Raw genomic sequence first — 15,783 nt, 5'->3', positions numbered from 1 at the left:
CACAAATCCACTGTTGATAATCATAGCTAATGAGCCTTGTCTTGAGGGATTGGCCGATGCCTCCACCTGATGAAAGATCTGCAGTCACAGCATGACTGTTGGTGTTTCTGTAAGAGAAAAACTGGACATGGACTCCTTAAAGAATGCCAGAACAATGATTTTGGTCATTTTATTTATTTTTACATTTAAAAAAAAAAGATAAAGATGTGAAGATGACAGGATTTCATTCTGAAGTATTTCCAGTCCATCCTTTGGGGCTATTCCAGGTAGCAAATGTAGAGAATTGCTTCATTTGCTTATATCCTTATATGAAAAGTGCTGTGAACAGAAAACACTTCTCATTACGAAAGTCAGCAAAAAGACAATATTCTATATTAGAGTCAATAGTTATAACCAAATAACACGTCTAGTCCTTGTTGATGGGTTTACATGTTATTGTAAATGTTTACTGCTGGTTTACCTGAGGAAGTCCGGAGCTCTAACGATCATGTGCTGAAAATCTTCGAGTGACAGACGGCCATCATTGTCCAGGTCGGCCTCATCGATCACCTTCTCGCACACCATCCTCACCTCGTCTTCTGTCAGCTCGTTACGAGTCAGCTTGTTCAGCGTCTTCTCCAGGTCTGACTTGCAGATGAAGTCATCGTTGTTGAAATCTTACAGAAAAAATAAATAAATAAAAAAATATCAACAGGTCAAATAATGCATCAGTTAATGAATTATTCAACTTAAGCCTTTTTGTGTCTTTGTTGGCTGTAAATTGAACATGTTTTAGACTAATCAGGTTGGACAAAAGACAGTTTTTAATATATTGTTTTGGACAAATGTGGAACTAAAGCTAACAACTTTTTTTTTTCACCTTATATTTTGTTAATGTGGCTGAAATATTTAGTGTATGATTAATTTAATGAAGAAAAGCAGGCTGTTTTTTCTTATAATCCTTTTCATTATAGTGTAACTATGTCACCCTTGTTAGTCTGAATAAGGAATGAAAAGTTCTCGTGTGTAGTTTCACAAGTTGTCAGCTGTCTTTTTTTTTTTAACCGAGGCTTTGACGAGCTGGTATATGATCCTAAACTTTCCATTCCCCATCTGCTGTGTTTACCGATCCATAACCCTTCAGGATGAATATATATTACTGCTGATGATTTCATCGTACATTTTTTGCACAATAATCAGTTCAGTTTTACTGACAAACCGCTTCTTTAAATGCTGCAAGTTTCAAGATATGTTTAACGCCCACTCTTCTGTCTGGGATGTTGGAAACCAAACATCCTCTTTCACAACTCAAATCAGGTGCAGAAAATCCAGCGGTATATCTGCATGGCTCTAACATTAAATTTGCCCTTATTCTGACTAATAATGAGCTTAAGTCAATGCTGTTTTCTGCAGTTTAACATATAGCAATTTTGTTTCCATGATTGCCTTTTGCAAACAGATGTAAACGGTGCAGTTAACTTGAAATATCTCCTTATTTGGTGTAAAATGTTAACATTTAAATGTATTTTTTCAGCTTGCAGTGGCAGTTGGAAGGGTTACTCACATACTTTGTTATGTACCGTGTGTAGTATAGTATGCACAGTATGATTTGTGAAACTGCAAAAATGTAAAAATTGGTTGGAATTAACATTGGTTTTAAAGAAAAAAAAACAAAAACAATGACAAGCATCCTTGATTTATGAAGATTTTACCATAAATTTTGAAAGCATAGTAGGCCTTGAGGTCCCGTGGAGCCATCTCACTGAGGACAGAAAACATGTCCAAGAAGTCATCCAGTGTCATGTTTCCCTCGCCATCCTCAGAGAAAACCTCAGCGATCCTCTGTCGAAATGGGTTGTCCTAAACAAACAGTCAAAGCATGAACACACAAATGTTCAGCACAACTAACTTCTGCTTGTTCGATGTGATGGAGTTTAGTCCTGTTCTAACAAAACTGTGCTGTTTGTGATTTTACTTCAGTTTTGTTTTTTTTATTTGAAATCCAATAAAGTCATAAAATTATCTTTAGTAATAAAAACAGCTTGGAAAAAGTGGCAACCTCGGGCGTGACCCTGATCGTGACCGGCTCACTCTCCCTTTCTTGGGGCATGTCAGTGACCAGCTTGTTAACACACCTGTTTACCTTGCTGTCACTGAGTAAAGAGGCATATAATTGACCTATTTCCACCAAGTGTGTCCTCTGGGACCCACCAACATCCTTCAAGTTTAAAGGAGTCAGGTAACATATAACCGCTCAAAGAATTCTGTCGATTAATTGGTCATTAATTATGGATTGGGAACACAGGGAGAGAGCGCGGGTCTGCAGGGCGTGTGCGGACCAGTGCAGCGGGACTACCTTCAGCTCTGGCATGCTGCCAATCAGCTCATATGGTAACTTCACATCTGGGTGGTTGGTGTAGTCAAGAGGAACGAGCTGCGGTGCCAAATCCCGATAGCGGTAGAAGAGTCTAGGAAAGGTTTAAAAAATTTACTATCAATATTGAATTACAAGATATGTCCTATAATATGTAGAGTTAGACTTTAAAGGGACAAGGAAAAGTTAGAAAGGAAAAGTTAAGTTAAGAACTTGCTTTTCAGCTACGGACACTATTTTGAAAACAGAAAACATTCAACTTATACACTTTCCAGCACAGTAAAAATAGCCTGTGATCTCAGTGGCAGTCTGCCCCACATCAAGACAGGTGTCCTGATAGTCTAGTTTAGAGTTACAGTATGGTATTGTGCAGAATAGAACAAAATTCAGCTCTGTCAAGCATGATACATAAGCAATGACTCAGGAGATTAATGAGATCTAACACAACTTATCCTGAGTCCATGTTTAGTTTGATCTTTTCTGCACTGGAGGGATGTCATAAAGCAGCAAGTATAAACAAAATAACTGAAGTAATGTAGGCTCACCTCAGAATTTCCTTTCTTGTGAAATATGTACAGTCCTGTAAATACAATTTAAATTCAATGTGAGCTGTTTGCATACAGTGATGTGTATAATCTTTACTCAGTAATAGCAATACATCAATAAAAAACACTTATTTTTACACAATTTTGGTAAAGTAGAGAAGTAAACATGCAGTTTTTGGAAGCAAATTATGAATTGCTTACAAAACAGGCAAAATGATCTCTGTCTGTCTATTATGATTATTATTATCATGTATCAGCATGTTGTGGTGATGTTGCGGTGGATCAAAGCAGTGAAATTTAATACTTTTTTTTAAATGGCAATTATTTTTGTGTAAATATTAATGTTTCTCCAACATTTCTCCATTAAATTAGCACCAAAAATCAAATGAAAAACTTTATTTATAAATACCTTACTTGCCATTTACCATTTATTTACCATGTGACATCTCTAACTTTGCACCACAAATTACTTCTGAGAGTTTTCTTTTCATCAAAATGATGCAAGTCAAAAGCAAATCCAGTCATCACACAATATCAGGAAAACACTGACTCTGAATGTCAGGAAGTGCTGCACCACATGGGACTGGATCCCTTTCTTTTTTTGCTAATAAAAAGTATGAAGAGGTCTGATTAATCTTGTTCGTAGATGTTAAGCTAATACTGATAATGGTAGCTCCATTCATTCTGAGTGAGCCTTATCAATTAATTGCTAAAGAAACATGAGTGATACCAACCTGATAGGCATCTAGCTGCTGTGCCGTAAAGATGGTTTGTTTATTTCCCATGTCTGAGTGCAGAAACACAGAGTCTCAGGTCCATCGCTGCTCCGGCATCAAGTCCTTTTTTAAAGTGGGTATGCTAGTTATGAAATACTCTGACAAAGGGAAGCCAGAGCCAAAGAGGAGATCAGGTGTCTGGCTGCACCGGGGCCCTTTGGTCCCCACTATAATGGAGGCATTTCATCGTTTTCTCCGTTGTGAATAGAAACCCCTTTGACAGTGAATAAGGGCTGTCGTCCAGCATCATGCCAAGTGGTATCAACCCCCTTTGGTGGCACACTATGGCCAACGCCTTGTTCACCACTCAGGTTACACTCTTTAGAGACAGGGTTTTGTAGTGGGCAAATAGAGTTTTTGATGTGAGACAAGTTTTGTTTCAGTTGAGAACTTAATTGTTGTGCATATCTATCTATCTATCTATCTATCTATCTATCTATCTATCTATCTATCTATCTATCTATCTATCTATCTATAGATATAGATATAGATATATAAGCAAGTTTTGAAGTGTTTTAGGTTTTAGGTGTTCCAGAGCTCACTTAAAACTGAACTTGTGTTGACTTGTGTGCACACAAAATGAGTTCAGAAACACCTTGAGGCACAGACATAAAACTTCCCTTTGATCCTGCAATTATGATTTATAATAGCAGGTGTACAGCATCAACTTTACCTCACTCTATTCCAGGTAGGATGAGTAATAAGGATGAAACTTACCAGAACAACCAGTGATTGCAGTCATAAAAATAAAGGCTCAATAAAGGCTAAACCTTTTGGGTCATATATTTTATTTTGAAAAATCCACATCTATCTGCAACAACCTGAGATTCTTTGGTCCCGTTAGAGACCCCAAAGAACAATTTCAATGATGCTTCCATTATAGAAAATATTGTGTTTTTTGCCTTCCATACCACATGATTCACCACATCATAATTTTGGTCAGACACCAATGCTTTTGACGCACAGCATAAACACCTATGAGCTGTTATAAGACATTAAATGAACAAAGACATTACATCAGTCTATTTCTTAGAAAGCTTCCTAACACTTTGACTTTAGCTTGTGTTGCGTTTTATAGGAGGTCACAGAGAGCTGTGCCATCTTACAGCTGAACACATACCTTACTGTACTGATGGGGCATCTTTAAAGGACTCTCTATTTATAGTCCAGAATATCCTGTCTTTTTTCTAATGCTCCTATTTCCTGAGCATCTTTAGGAATGTCTTTTCTTAAGAGGATGGTTTGTAGGAGGATGGCCTTTTGCTACTACACTATAAACAATCATGATTGTGCTCACTGGACCCAAAGGGAAACCCCTTTGGACATCAGCGCCCTCTAGAGGTGAAAAGGAAGATGTCCAGTGGGCTAGTGGAAGCCGCTTGTTTATAAAGTTGGGATTCAAACATTCTGAATATACTCAGTGCAGATGAATGACATAAGATAAGATGCCTTCACTGTCATTACATATACAGTAATATTGCAAGTGGTGTAATAGTGTCATAAAAAAAATGTATTACATGCATCTATGTATACATGATAATGCAACCGTAGCTTAAACTATTTAGAGATACTGAATTCTGATGAGCCTGATCTAGCACAACATTATGAGATTACTTTTCTCAAAAAGAGGACCCACAGAAACACTTCTAAAAGGCAAAAGATGAGCTTTAATACAGATTTTTGAAAACTTACAAAAGTCCACAGAGCCGGAAAACATGGGGGGCAATGTAATCATAGCAGGTCTACAAGTTAACTTTATACTTTACAAAAAGATTAAAAGCCTGTTTTGTTTTTCATATTTCGTTTGTTAGATTTTTTGTTTTTTGTTGGTTGGGTCTCAAAAGAATTGTGAAGCTTTGTAAAGCCTCACAAATGATGCAACAAACTGATGCAAGGGCCAATAAACAAGACTTTCATTTACAATATTTACAATATATATCCCAACACAAAACATAAAAAACACAGAAAAATACAGATTTACAAATTTATTTAACATTCCTTTGATTATTTAATATCATTTCAATTACTTTCATATATTATAATTTATCATTATTTACATATACTACAGTGTCACATGTAGGACTGGCCACATAATAGTTGCAGTCAAAGTTTCCAGGGTCAGCTGACCAAGCTCTGTTTACAATGTTTACAGTTTTTAATCTTCGCAGCCCGATACCAGTGACTAGTTAATGTTAGTGGCACCCACAGCTTCCAGCCACCATGTCATTATACTGTTTTAAAACCACATTCTCATCATCATCAAAGAAGAGCAAGTTGATGGAAAAGAGCTTGTCTGGCACACAGCACGGCGTCTCAATGCCTTTCACCAGCTTCAAGGCATTGATGATGGACTGGACAGTGGCGTGGTTGGTTGGTTTCATGGTCTGACCCAGAGGAAAGGGGCAGGAGCCTTTGCAATAGTAAGCGTTGTAACCCTTTGGTGATACGATCCAGCCCGACCAGCCGATCTCCTCGAAGTCTACATTTAGGGGAAACCGCTGGCAGTGCGTGGCTGCACCGTCTGCATCGTAGCCCAGAGATCGAACGCTACGGGAAGGTGGACCGGACATGGGAGTCTGGGGCAGGTTGGAAGTTTCTGCTGTATCATCTGAATCTGGAGAAAGAAATCCACCGTTTTAAAAATGCAATTTTTGAACTGTTACGAAGTACATTCCATAAACAGAAGAGGAAGCAGTGACACACAAGTAGAAGTAGAAGTTTGAATGTAGAGTGCAAAGAAATAGAACATCTAAAGCCCTTAAGTGGGACACACAAAACACTGAGAGCTTCATTTTTCATCAAGTTGTTGAATTGTAAGCATACTCCCAGTCAGTCACAGGCCAGTTGTACGTGAGTGTTTCCTTCATAAGCATGCTAAATAATGGTTGCACATGTGGATGGAAATATATTCAGCACTGACCTCAGTGGACATTTAGTTCAGTCGTCCATTAAAACTAAAACTAAGGCCGTTGTGCTTATGAATATAGAGACTGGAGGCTGGTTTCCCTTTAACCACTGTAAATCTTATCCACACGGCTACTATCTTCACTTAATATTAATATCACTGGGAGTAACTGACATTAAAGTAGAAATCTCACCTTTGCTCTCAAGAGGATTAGAGTAGCGGCCATCATCAGTAAAGAGAACCAGCATGGGCTGTTTGCTGTGATGGTGGTGGCGCCCTGAGGCAAAGCGGATCAGTTTTTTATCCATTTGGCTCCCTCCCAGTGTCCGAACCACCACTTGAAGTCCCAGGTTTGTGCCCTCATCAACCATCCAGGAGCGCACCTTCAGGAAGAAGGTCATAAGTTTATTTCAGCACTCTACACTGTCCAGTGTAGCTCAAAGCAGATCTTTGTGGGCTTTAAAGAGGCGGTGATACTTACTGCGTGTGTGATTGTGAAGACTTCCCAACCAGAGGAGTGCACTGGGATAAGTCGAGAGGAAAGCAGCTTCTTCTGCGTAAAATTGGTTTTGCTGGAGTCAAACAGCTGATAAACACTGACCTGAAAGAGCCAAATTAATGTAGATAGAATTAGAAACAACCATTCAGCCACTCGGGTTTAAATACTGGTCTAGAGCTGGTCTACATACCTGGCTGAAGTGATGTCTGTTGAACGTCAAGGGTGCCTGAGGTCTGAGCTTATAAAGATGGAGCTCTGCAGCGAGAATCTTCTCTGTTCTTGCGACCATTGACAAATTGAAGCTGAATTCCACCTGATCACTGTACACTGCAATAGAAATGAGAGGATTAGAGTGTCTTCCAAAGCAGCCATCCTGGCACGCATGCGGGGACACATCAGATCTTACATTTATCAAAGAAGCTGCGCACGGTATTCCCCTCCAGAAGATGCGGATCCTTGGTCACACCGTCCACGTCGGCTACCGCGTTGTACAAATCAAGCATGTACTGAGGGGGCTGTTTGTGTCCATGAATCACAGGGGGGTCGTCCATCCCGAAAACCTCCAAAAGTCTCTTTATAGCAGCTGAGCGGACTTCCTCGGACTCTGTCGCGGGAGTGAACGAGTTCTCCGGGTAGTGGAGCGACACGGCAGCCGCCGTGCACAGCAGTGCGGCGAAGCTGATGACAAACTTCAGCATATTTGTCGGTGAGTAAATTCCCGGTGAGCCAAGTCTTCGATCTGCGAGCTGCGTGGAGTGACAGTGGGATCCCTGAAGGCCGTCTTTTATATCAAATGCCCCCGTTTCCTCTCCAGTACCGCCAGGCCCTCAGTAAACAGCAGTAAAGATGCTATTTGGTCGCAAATGTAAATCAGCAATGAGCGAATGTAAACGCAGACTAATGGGGGCGTTAAAAGGTGTGAACTTTCCATTCAGCCTGCGTCTGGCAATAAAGGCTCGAATAAACTACCCTCAGCCTACGAAAAGTTTAAATTCTCACTGAAAATACAGTATATTATTGAGTATGTTGTATAATGCATATTTAATAACCAGCAGCCTGGATGATTTTATTAGAGGCAAAAATCTAAACTTGAAGGTGGAATACCTCGGAGGTGCTGTCTTGAGGACATGCACTCACAGTGGGGGGTTAACTGCGCCTAAATGAATCAGTTAATTTGGAATAGCGGGCGCAGTGTGTTAGGTGAAAAAACCATTACGTTGACAAAAAGGCAAGTGTCGCCGGGAACACTCTGTGAGATTTACATAAGCGCTGGTTCAGCTGGATGATCGCCACATTTGCGGTTTATGTTTTTTGAAAAAGCGCCACAGTATTTTTCTGAGCCAATCAGACCAATCGAAATCATTTTTATTGCACAAATGAGTTATTGTCTGCAACATGACTATGACTGTTATTTGTTTTTGAGCTCTCACTCCTCACTGCGAGGCAAGTGGAACGGATTCTGCAGGTTTCTTCCACATTAAGTCGAATAAATAAAATCAATTCAGTTCATTTTTCTGATTTTATATTCAGGAGTAATCAACATCATCTTCTTCCACAAAGAAATATTATTTACATATTTCAACTGTAGATGGATTTAGGTCTAAATTATGCGTTAAACATATTATTTCAGAGTTTCTAGGAAACCATTTGCTCCCATTGATCTTTATGCACGATTAACCGCAAAACGCAAACTGAGGCCAAAAAGAGAAATTTGTTTCCCTCGCTGTAATAAACACGTAAAAGATCAAAGTTTTTCTGCATGACACCTTGCAGGCAGGTCATAAAACGTTTCTTTAGATGACAAAGTGGAGTGTTCACATGTTGGTATTAAAACAAAGCGCTACTTGCACGTGTTTTTTCAAAGGGACATTTGCAAAGTTGTTTTTCTTTTTTCTTTTTTTTTTTTTTGCGCCTCTTTTCCAGGCTTCACCAAAGCTTCTTATTGGAAAAGAAAAAGAAAAAAAACGTTAAATGTTTTATGATGCATCTGGAGAGGAACACAGAACCAAATATCTTTATATTACATCATGACATTATTAGAATTAGAATTTGTTCTTCACGATATTTCAGATTTAACTGACTCACAATCGTCTCAAAGACTATAGCACAATTATACATTTTTTTCTTAGCTTACATACTTTTTTTTAATACAAATTCTACTAAATATACATGAATTAAAAAGAGGATCACACACTAATTTTTTCAGATTAGATCGTGGATCTTAGATTTAAATCTTTAACTTTTTCCCATCATGTTTCTTTTGCATTCTCAGTATTTCTCAGTATACAATGCTTTAAGCACAAGTCCTCGTTTATTGTTGTATTAAATTTATTTACAAATTTAGCATCTTACATATATTACATATGATACAATAATAAAAATTCACTTTAATATTCACTATTCCGTGGGGTCATCAATGGGCTACAGTAAATACGGGGCCCAACTGTGGCAACCTCTTAAAGTCTTTCAAGTTTGTTTGTTTTTTCCAGCAGAGGGGCCTGTGATTAGTTTCGACAATGGCAGGAAGTGATGGACAGGATTGTACGAATCTGCCCATACTGGTTCACAAAGCTGTGGCTCTCATATCCCTGAGGAACACAGGAACTGGACTGTCTCTCGGACCACAAGTGGCAGATTTCTGGATCGGATGGACTCCTGCAACAAAAACATAGAAGAAGACAAAAAGATTAAATCACTAATCACTTTATTGCTATAAGTAGGCAGCATTTCATTTATCTCTCAAAACATTTTTTTTTATAGAAAAATGTACAGAAATAGAACTAAATATAATTTCTGTATCTAGTTTACCATTATTGCCAGTCTGACAATATGTACAAGTATTTCGTCTCACACATGTTGTACCATTCTGTACAGTACAGAAAGTTACAATAGGATAATTGTGGATCTTGCTATGTCTATATATGCACAACGTCTTTCCCCTTCATCTAAGAAGAAGAAAGAAGAAAAATATTTGACAAATTTGCCTAAAATTTGTTTCTAAGTAAAAATTAGATTGTTATTTTTTGGGCAAATAACAAACTGAAACCCAGTTTTTAAAATTTAAAATCTGAGCTGGCACACTTGAGTTTGTTAAGAAGAAATTGGTAAAGTAAAATACTTAACACTGAATTTTCTGCTTAGGAAGGCAAGTTAATAACTGTAAGTCGGCACCTTAATCAAAAAATAATAATATGCTAAATTTTCCTCCCTTTTTTTGTAAAACAGTAAACTAGAAGGTTAATTGATAATATAAATTATTACATGTTATCAATAAAATATGATTTTTGATTAAATTAAATTAGTGAAAATTAGTGAAAACATGAAAAATGCTGAAAAATTCTTAACTTAGCCATAAACCTTGCATTGGGTGGTGGTTGAATAAATCTCTTAAATGCTGCACCTCTTTAGCATAATAAATTCTATCTATCGTTTACCTTACAAAGTGTAGGGTAAATTTAGATGGTGGATTTTGTATTATTTTGATATGGTTAAGATAAAGCAGTAACACTGGTTGTCTGCAAACATCTCAAAATAAAGTAGAAGGTGTAAAAAGAACATTTGGTGTAGGAATTAACCCAAAAGTCAACATGCTGAGAGCAGAAGGCGTCAGAGCTCACAAGTAATTGTTATGAGGTGTGCATGAGGCGGTGTGGAGCAGCTGTGTTCACACATACCTGAGAAGGCATCGGTTTCCTGTAGTGCAGCTTCCCAAACATCTGCCCACATCTATTTCCTGAAGAAAATTAGCAACAGAGAGAAAGAGGAATCAGCTCACAGCTGCTCGCAAATATTTACCCAGTTGAGTTGGGGTCCAGCTGCTGCTTAGCATGTTTAGCACTGCTTTGATTCACCACCTGCAGAGGCCATTTGTGTTGGTGCTCCACTCGCACCTTTGGTTCTTGGACATGGCAGACTACCCAAACCCAATCTTCAACTTAAATCCTTACCGTCTATTATATAAATGTGATGTTAAAAATCACAGATACTGACTTACCTCGCAGTTGTACAGCTGGTGGAAAGCTTTTTGTGAATTTGGTGTTTAATCCTTATTTGCTTAAGCATGGCATACAAATCTGTGTAATGGTGCTTTCAAATATTTTTTTTCTGATATGAGTAGGGCTGGGAATTAAATAGGTCGTTGTAAAGTGAAACGTTTTGTAGGTGCAAAGAAACAGTAAAGTGTTGTGGGAGTATTGACCTGGTTTCGCCTTCTTTATGCAGTTTAAAAGAAGTTAAAATTATGCCAGAGATTCCTGCTCTCCCACAACAATCAAAGCCTCAAGTCTGTGCTTGTGCATGAATACGCATGCAGGCCATGCTGATTTACTTCACACCCAGGATGCACGGAGCCAGCCAGTGTGTTGTTTTGATTAAGTGCTGTCTTCCACTTATCTGCGGTGAACAAAGATGCTTAATTATTGTCTGGCACCTGGCTAGAGCCCCATTTCCTCTTGACCTCACTACAAAAGAGTGTGAAACTGCCACCAAGCGTGAATCCTTCTTGCAGTGTGAACTGTGGCAGGGGGTCTAATGAAAGAAGGAATTATGTTTATTGTGAAGGGCTGGGTTTGAAATTAAAATGGAAGGGTAGGGATTTTGTGGAAAATTACAGTTGTAGTAATAGCTTGTAGGTGACACTTACTTTGAGCTTCTCTTCTCTGACTCCCTCTGCATGGTGGACTGTTTCATAATAATACTCCACGTATCGAACCCTGTAACAGCTTTCCTTCAGCTCACAGGCTGCCACAGTCTGTATGAGATCCACTTCGTTAGGGGTTTCCACCAAGGCTGATTCAAACTTTGTGGGGACACAGGAGAATCCATCTGTGAATGATTGATAATAAAAGTAACAGGATTATGATCTGTGATGGGAAGCAGAAATATTAAATAGACGGGATGATGTGGTCTGGTCCCTGAAGCAGAATTCTAATACTTTTTTTTTGATAAGGTGCATAAAGGGGAAACATCTCTTCATCAACCGTGTGTGGCAATGTCAATTAAACTGTAGCTATCAGGTTACCCATTAATATTATATGTGTGATGAATCTATGTGCGTTAATTTATTTCAGAATTATTACTGATTAACTTCCTGACTCTTAATATGCACTAAATAGAAAAATACTTTTGCCCTACAAAGTGGGACAAAAGGTAAACTGACTGTTTCCAAATCAGTCATTTGGAATTTTACTGGCGGCTTCATGCTCGCTTAAACACGTCTTCCTCATGTTTTTTTGTCTGTTGTTAATCCCCCCCCCCACCCCACACACACACAGACACACCTGGGGATCCTCTCGACTGGGAACATCCTCCCACGTCAATGACTGTCTCATACGGTGTTTCAGAGAAGTATGTCCTCAGTCCGGGAACTCGGATGCACTGGGCCAGCTTGATCTCACAGTGACAGTCCTCGATGACCGCCACTTCTCGAGGTCCCTCGAACAGAAGAAGCCGATCCACGCGCATCCCAGTCGGCTCACACACCTGAGTCACGCCGCATGAAGGCAGGTGGTTCAGCGGACCTGCGCTCTGTGAAGCAGCGGGTCCACGTGTCCTCGTCTTTATTGAGCCAAGGGGAAATTATTGTTTGAATCAGACCGGTAGAAACATGTTCCCATGTACTCACCTGCGCGTTTAATGTAGTTTCAGACTTATGAGAGAATAGGGGAGCACTTTATAACAATGTGACACTATTAGGTATATTTAAGGGCTTAGTGAAAAATTAGCAAGCGCTTAATTCATCATTTATATAGCATTACTCCTCCTTAGTATGCCATAAATATAGATATATTCTTATGACTGTGATAATGATTACGATTCTAACTAGCAGTGAAGTAGTAACAGTGATAGCTGTACATGGTGTAACAGTAACAGATGTTATACTAAGTAGCAGTAATGATATATAAATGATGAATTAAGCACTTGCTAATACCTTGCTAATGCTAGTGTCACATTATAAATAATATAAATGATAAGTTTGTGCAAAGTAATCCCACAGATGTTAGGCTAATGGTTTACAAAGCAGCAGTTTACCCATATTGTTATTGCAGCTATTCTTATGATAATGCAAGCTTTCACTTACTTTTTTGCTCTTGAGGAAGTCCAGCATTGAAGAATATTTTGAGTATTGCTGCTTCCCTGCTTCATACGATGGTGTTGTTGGGGCCCCACAATGTGATCTGCACATTCCTACATCTACACTGATGTGACTTCCTAAAATATCTGAAGAAAGAAAAACGAGGCTGATTTAAAGACAGACAGCACACAATGTTCATCCTTTTAACTGCAGAAGTCTAAACTCAACCCTTTAGCTTCAAGGCCTGCTTTAACCTGTTTTAACACATCAGAGGAAACCTTGCTTTGATTTCTATAGAGGGTACAGTGGAAAGATGTGGGATTTTGAAACATGTGGAGGAATGTGTTTCCTTGCCTTGTCCAATGTACACAAAGTGGCTCTGCCTCTTGCAGCACACTCTTTGTGTAAACAGGTTCCTGTGGTCAACGTGTTTGCTCAGCACTCCCATCACTGGAAAACACAAGAAGCAGCACACGACATTTCCCCTGGTGATTCAACATGGAACTGCATTTCAGTTACACATGAGCTGTACAGGATTTTCTTCCAATTCTTTTATTCATGAAAAAGAATGCTCTATGGAGAAAACTTTAACAAAAAATATTACTTTTAATCTTTAAACCCATCCTTGATCTCAGCATCACACCTTCAGCTACTTACATTTAAAAGGCGATCATTTGTGTATCTGAGCGAATTTGTGTCAGTTGAGTCAGTGATTACCTTCTGCTCTACACATCACAGCTGCAGTGGAAAAGAAAATGCAAACAACACTTACAGGTCAAGTGGAGGACGCACAGAAAGAGTAGGGAAGGTTGCTGCATATCCATGGCTTTAGTCCAAATCTACTCCTCAGTTGCCAGATCCTGAGTGTCCTTCTGCCCTCCTCAGATATTTATAAGGGATTGAGCTTTAGCCCCAAATGTCACCTAAAATCCTCAAAGAGGGGTGGTGTCAAAAAAAGTGAGAGCTAATCAAATTTCCATGCTTCTCCAGCCAGAAGCCAACTTCAAAGGAAATCTCTACAGCTTTTCTGTTCCTGCTGTAAGGACACACTGGCTCGAGTGTGTCGACCGGGCCTCAGCTCACGCTAATGAAGTGTTTAAGTATCCCTGAGTCATTAAAGTGTCGCTCATTCAAAGGCATTAATCATCTTTTATCTCAGGGGGAAGGTGTTTAGCACCTCTGACTTAAAACAAAATCTGTCCCAAACACATAAACACAATCAGCATGGGGGCTTGAGCCTCACCTTTAGAAAACTCCAGCACCTTTGTGTTTATTCAACATGACACCAAATGGCCAAACCCCTCAGAACTACCCTCTGCTTTTAATCTTCACTGAAAGTGGAGAGATTAAGTACTTACAAGATAAACTTGTAGAGATACAAGTTTGTGTTAATATTACTTCTGATAAAAGTGGATCTGGATGCTTTGTCAGGCCAATAAGGCCTTCTCTCTCCTCTTCAGATATCTTGGTTTTAGCGTTCAGCTGTGTGGTAATCTTGACATTTTGCTCATTTTTAATTAGTATCTCGACGAGGTGTTAATCCTTCTTTGATGTGTTGATGTGATCCCCTCATTTTCACCAGGATCAGCGGATCAACGTGAAGACCATCAGCGCTCAGAGACCTTTATTAAGGTGACAGCCCTACAGTAGTTTCAGCTGTTGATTCCTTTCTTTAATTTACTACAATTCTCTTTGAAATTCTCTTATAATCTTGGTAATGTTACATAGTTACTTGATTTGATTATGTAGATCAAAGGGTGTGTTGCTTTGCTTTTGCTTTTCAAAATAAGTTTCTGGCTTGTATTAATGCAATCTGGTCACATAGGTTATCAAGTTTGGGTCACACATAAAGAAGATTATGGGAGATTGTTTATAAAAGTCACATCCTGGTCAGCCACAACAAACCAGATGAGTTAAGCACATGCAGGGCTGAAGGATGCGGAGGATGCACCAGGGGTAACCAGGTGGATGCTATCTATCAAAATAATATTCATATTATTGCCAGGACCAAAGATTTTCCAGCAGATCTTTGCTTTCCAACAAGACACTCAGGGTTGTCCACTTTACCTGTCTGTGGTTTTAATGTTATGGCCGATCGGTGCAAAATATAGTGCAGCTTTTTGGCATGCTGTCTGATCACAATGTCCAGTATTAGGATCCCACCCTTTCCTCCACAGATGGAGGTTACTTGAGCTTGTTTTTTATGTTTAAACTTGGAAACAGCCAAAATAAAATCAGTTCAAAGGTGACTGTGACAGTAGAAAAACCTCCAGATGTTATTGGTGAGAATGACTTTCAGTTTGTGTCCATTTAAGAGTCTTTCAAAGCATTGTGTGTGCCTCTTTTACTCACATTGTGAAGTTCTTTTGAATATAAAATACACAGGTCATTAGAATACTTACAAACCTTTGGAGTACTTGTTTTTAAATAGATCGTTTTATAATATTTGAAGAGGAAGCATAAACCATTTTTTCTTTTCTTTCTTATAGTTTTTGAACTGCATTAGGTTCAAGTCTTGACATTGGCCCATTTGGATTACCATTAAAAAACCTTTCAATCACACAACTGTATTCAATTCATCTTATGTAATTTTAACCATATTCTGACAGATCACAAATTTCTTGTAACATAA

General features: G+C 38.9%; 3 protein-coding genes across 4 annotated transcripts; all 3 read right to left on the bottom strand.

Moving 5' to 3' along the window:
- Positions 1–179: 179 nt before the first annotated feature.
- On the bottom strand, positions 180–3,846 carry cib3 (calcium and integrin binding family member 3). The gene is made up of 6 exons (XM_040016899.1): positions 3,633–3,846; positions 2,899–2,933; positions 2,336–2,447; positions 1,692–1,839; positions 461–656; positions 180–318 (listed from the first exon to the last, which is right to left on the bottom strand). The coding sequence occupies exons 1-6, from the start codon at positions 3,681–3,683 to the stop codon at positions 297–299; spliced, it is 564 nt and encodes a 187-aa protein (XP_039872833.1). The 5' UTR covers positions 3,684–3,846; the 3' UTR covers positions 180–296.
- A 1,530-nt stretch (positions 3,847–5,376) lies between these two features.
- On the bottom strand, positions 5,377–8,612 carry LOC120722665 (anti-dorsalizing morphogenic protein). Its single transcript, XM_040013744.1, has 5 exons — positions 7,485–8,612; positions 7,269–7,405; positions 7,061–7,180; positions 6,773–6,962; positions 5,377–6,288 (listed from the first exon to the last, which is right to left on the bottom strand). The coding sequence occupies exons 1-5, from the start codon at positions 7,774–7,776 to the stop codon at positions 5,867–5,869; spliced, it is 1,161 nt and encodes a 386-aa protein (XP_039869678.1). The 5' UTR covers positions 7,777–8,612; the 3' UTR covers positions 5,377–5,866.
- A 773-nt stretch (positions 8,613–9,385) lies between these two features.
- On the bottom strand, positions 9,386–13,426 carry im:7138239 (uncharacterized protein LOC497366 homolog). 2 transcript variants are annotated; one of them, XM_040016838.1, is made up of 5 exons: positions 13,158–13,426; positions 12,358–12,634; positions 11,721–11,902; positions 10,753–10,811; positions 9,386–9,733 (listed from the first exon to the last, which is right to left on the bottom strand). In XM_040016838.1, the coding sequence occupies exons 1-5, from the start codon at positions 13,260–13,262 to the stop codon at positions 9,583–9,585; spliced, it is 774 nt and encodes a 257-aa protein (XP_039872772.1). In that variant the 5' UTR covers positions 13,263–13,426; the 3' UTR covers positions 9,386–9,582. The 2 variants fall into 2 exon arrangements, with proteins under 2 accessions (XP_039872772.1, XP_039872780.1); XM_040016846.1 differs by having other exon boundaries at positions 13,154–13,424.
- Between the last annotated feature and the right edge of the window lie 2,357 nt (positions 13,427–15,783).

Source organism: Simochromis diagramma, unplaced genomic scaffold (assembly GCF_900408965.1).
Source record: "Simochromis diagramma unplaced genomic scaffold, fSimDia1.1 OVJJ01000205.1, whole genome shotgun sequence".
Lineage (NCBI taxonomy): Eukaryota > Metazoa > Chordata > Actinopteri > Cichliformes > Cichlidae > Simochromis > Simochromis diagramma.
The sequence above is the reverse complement of the archived record's forward strand: the minus strand, read 5'-3'. Positions and strand labels throughout refer to the sequence as shown.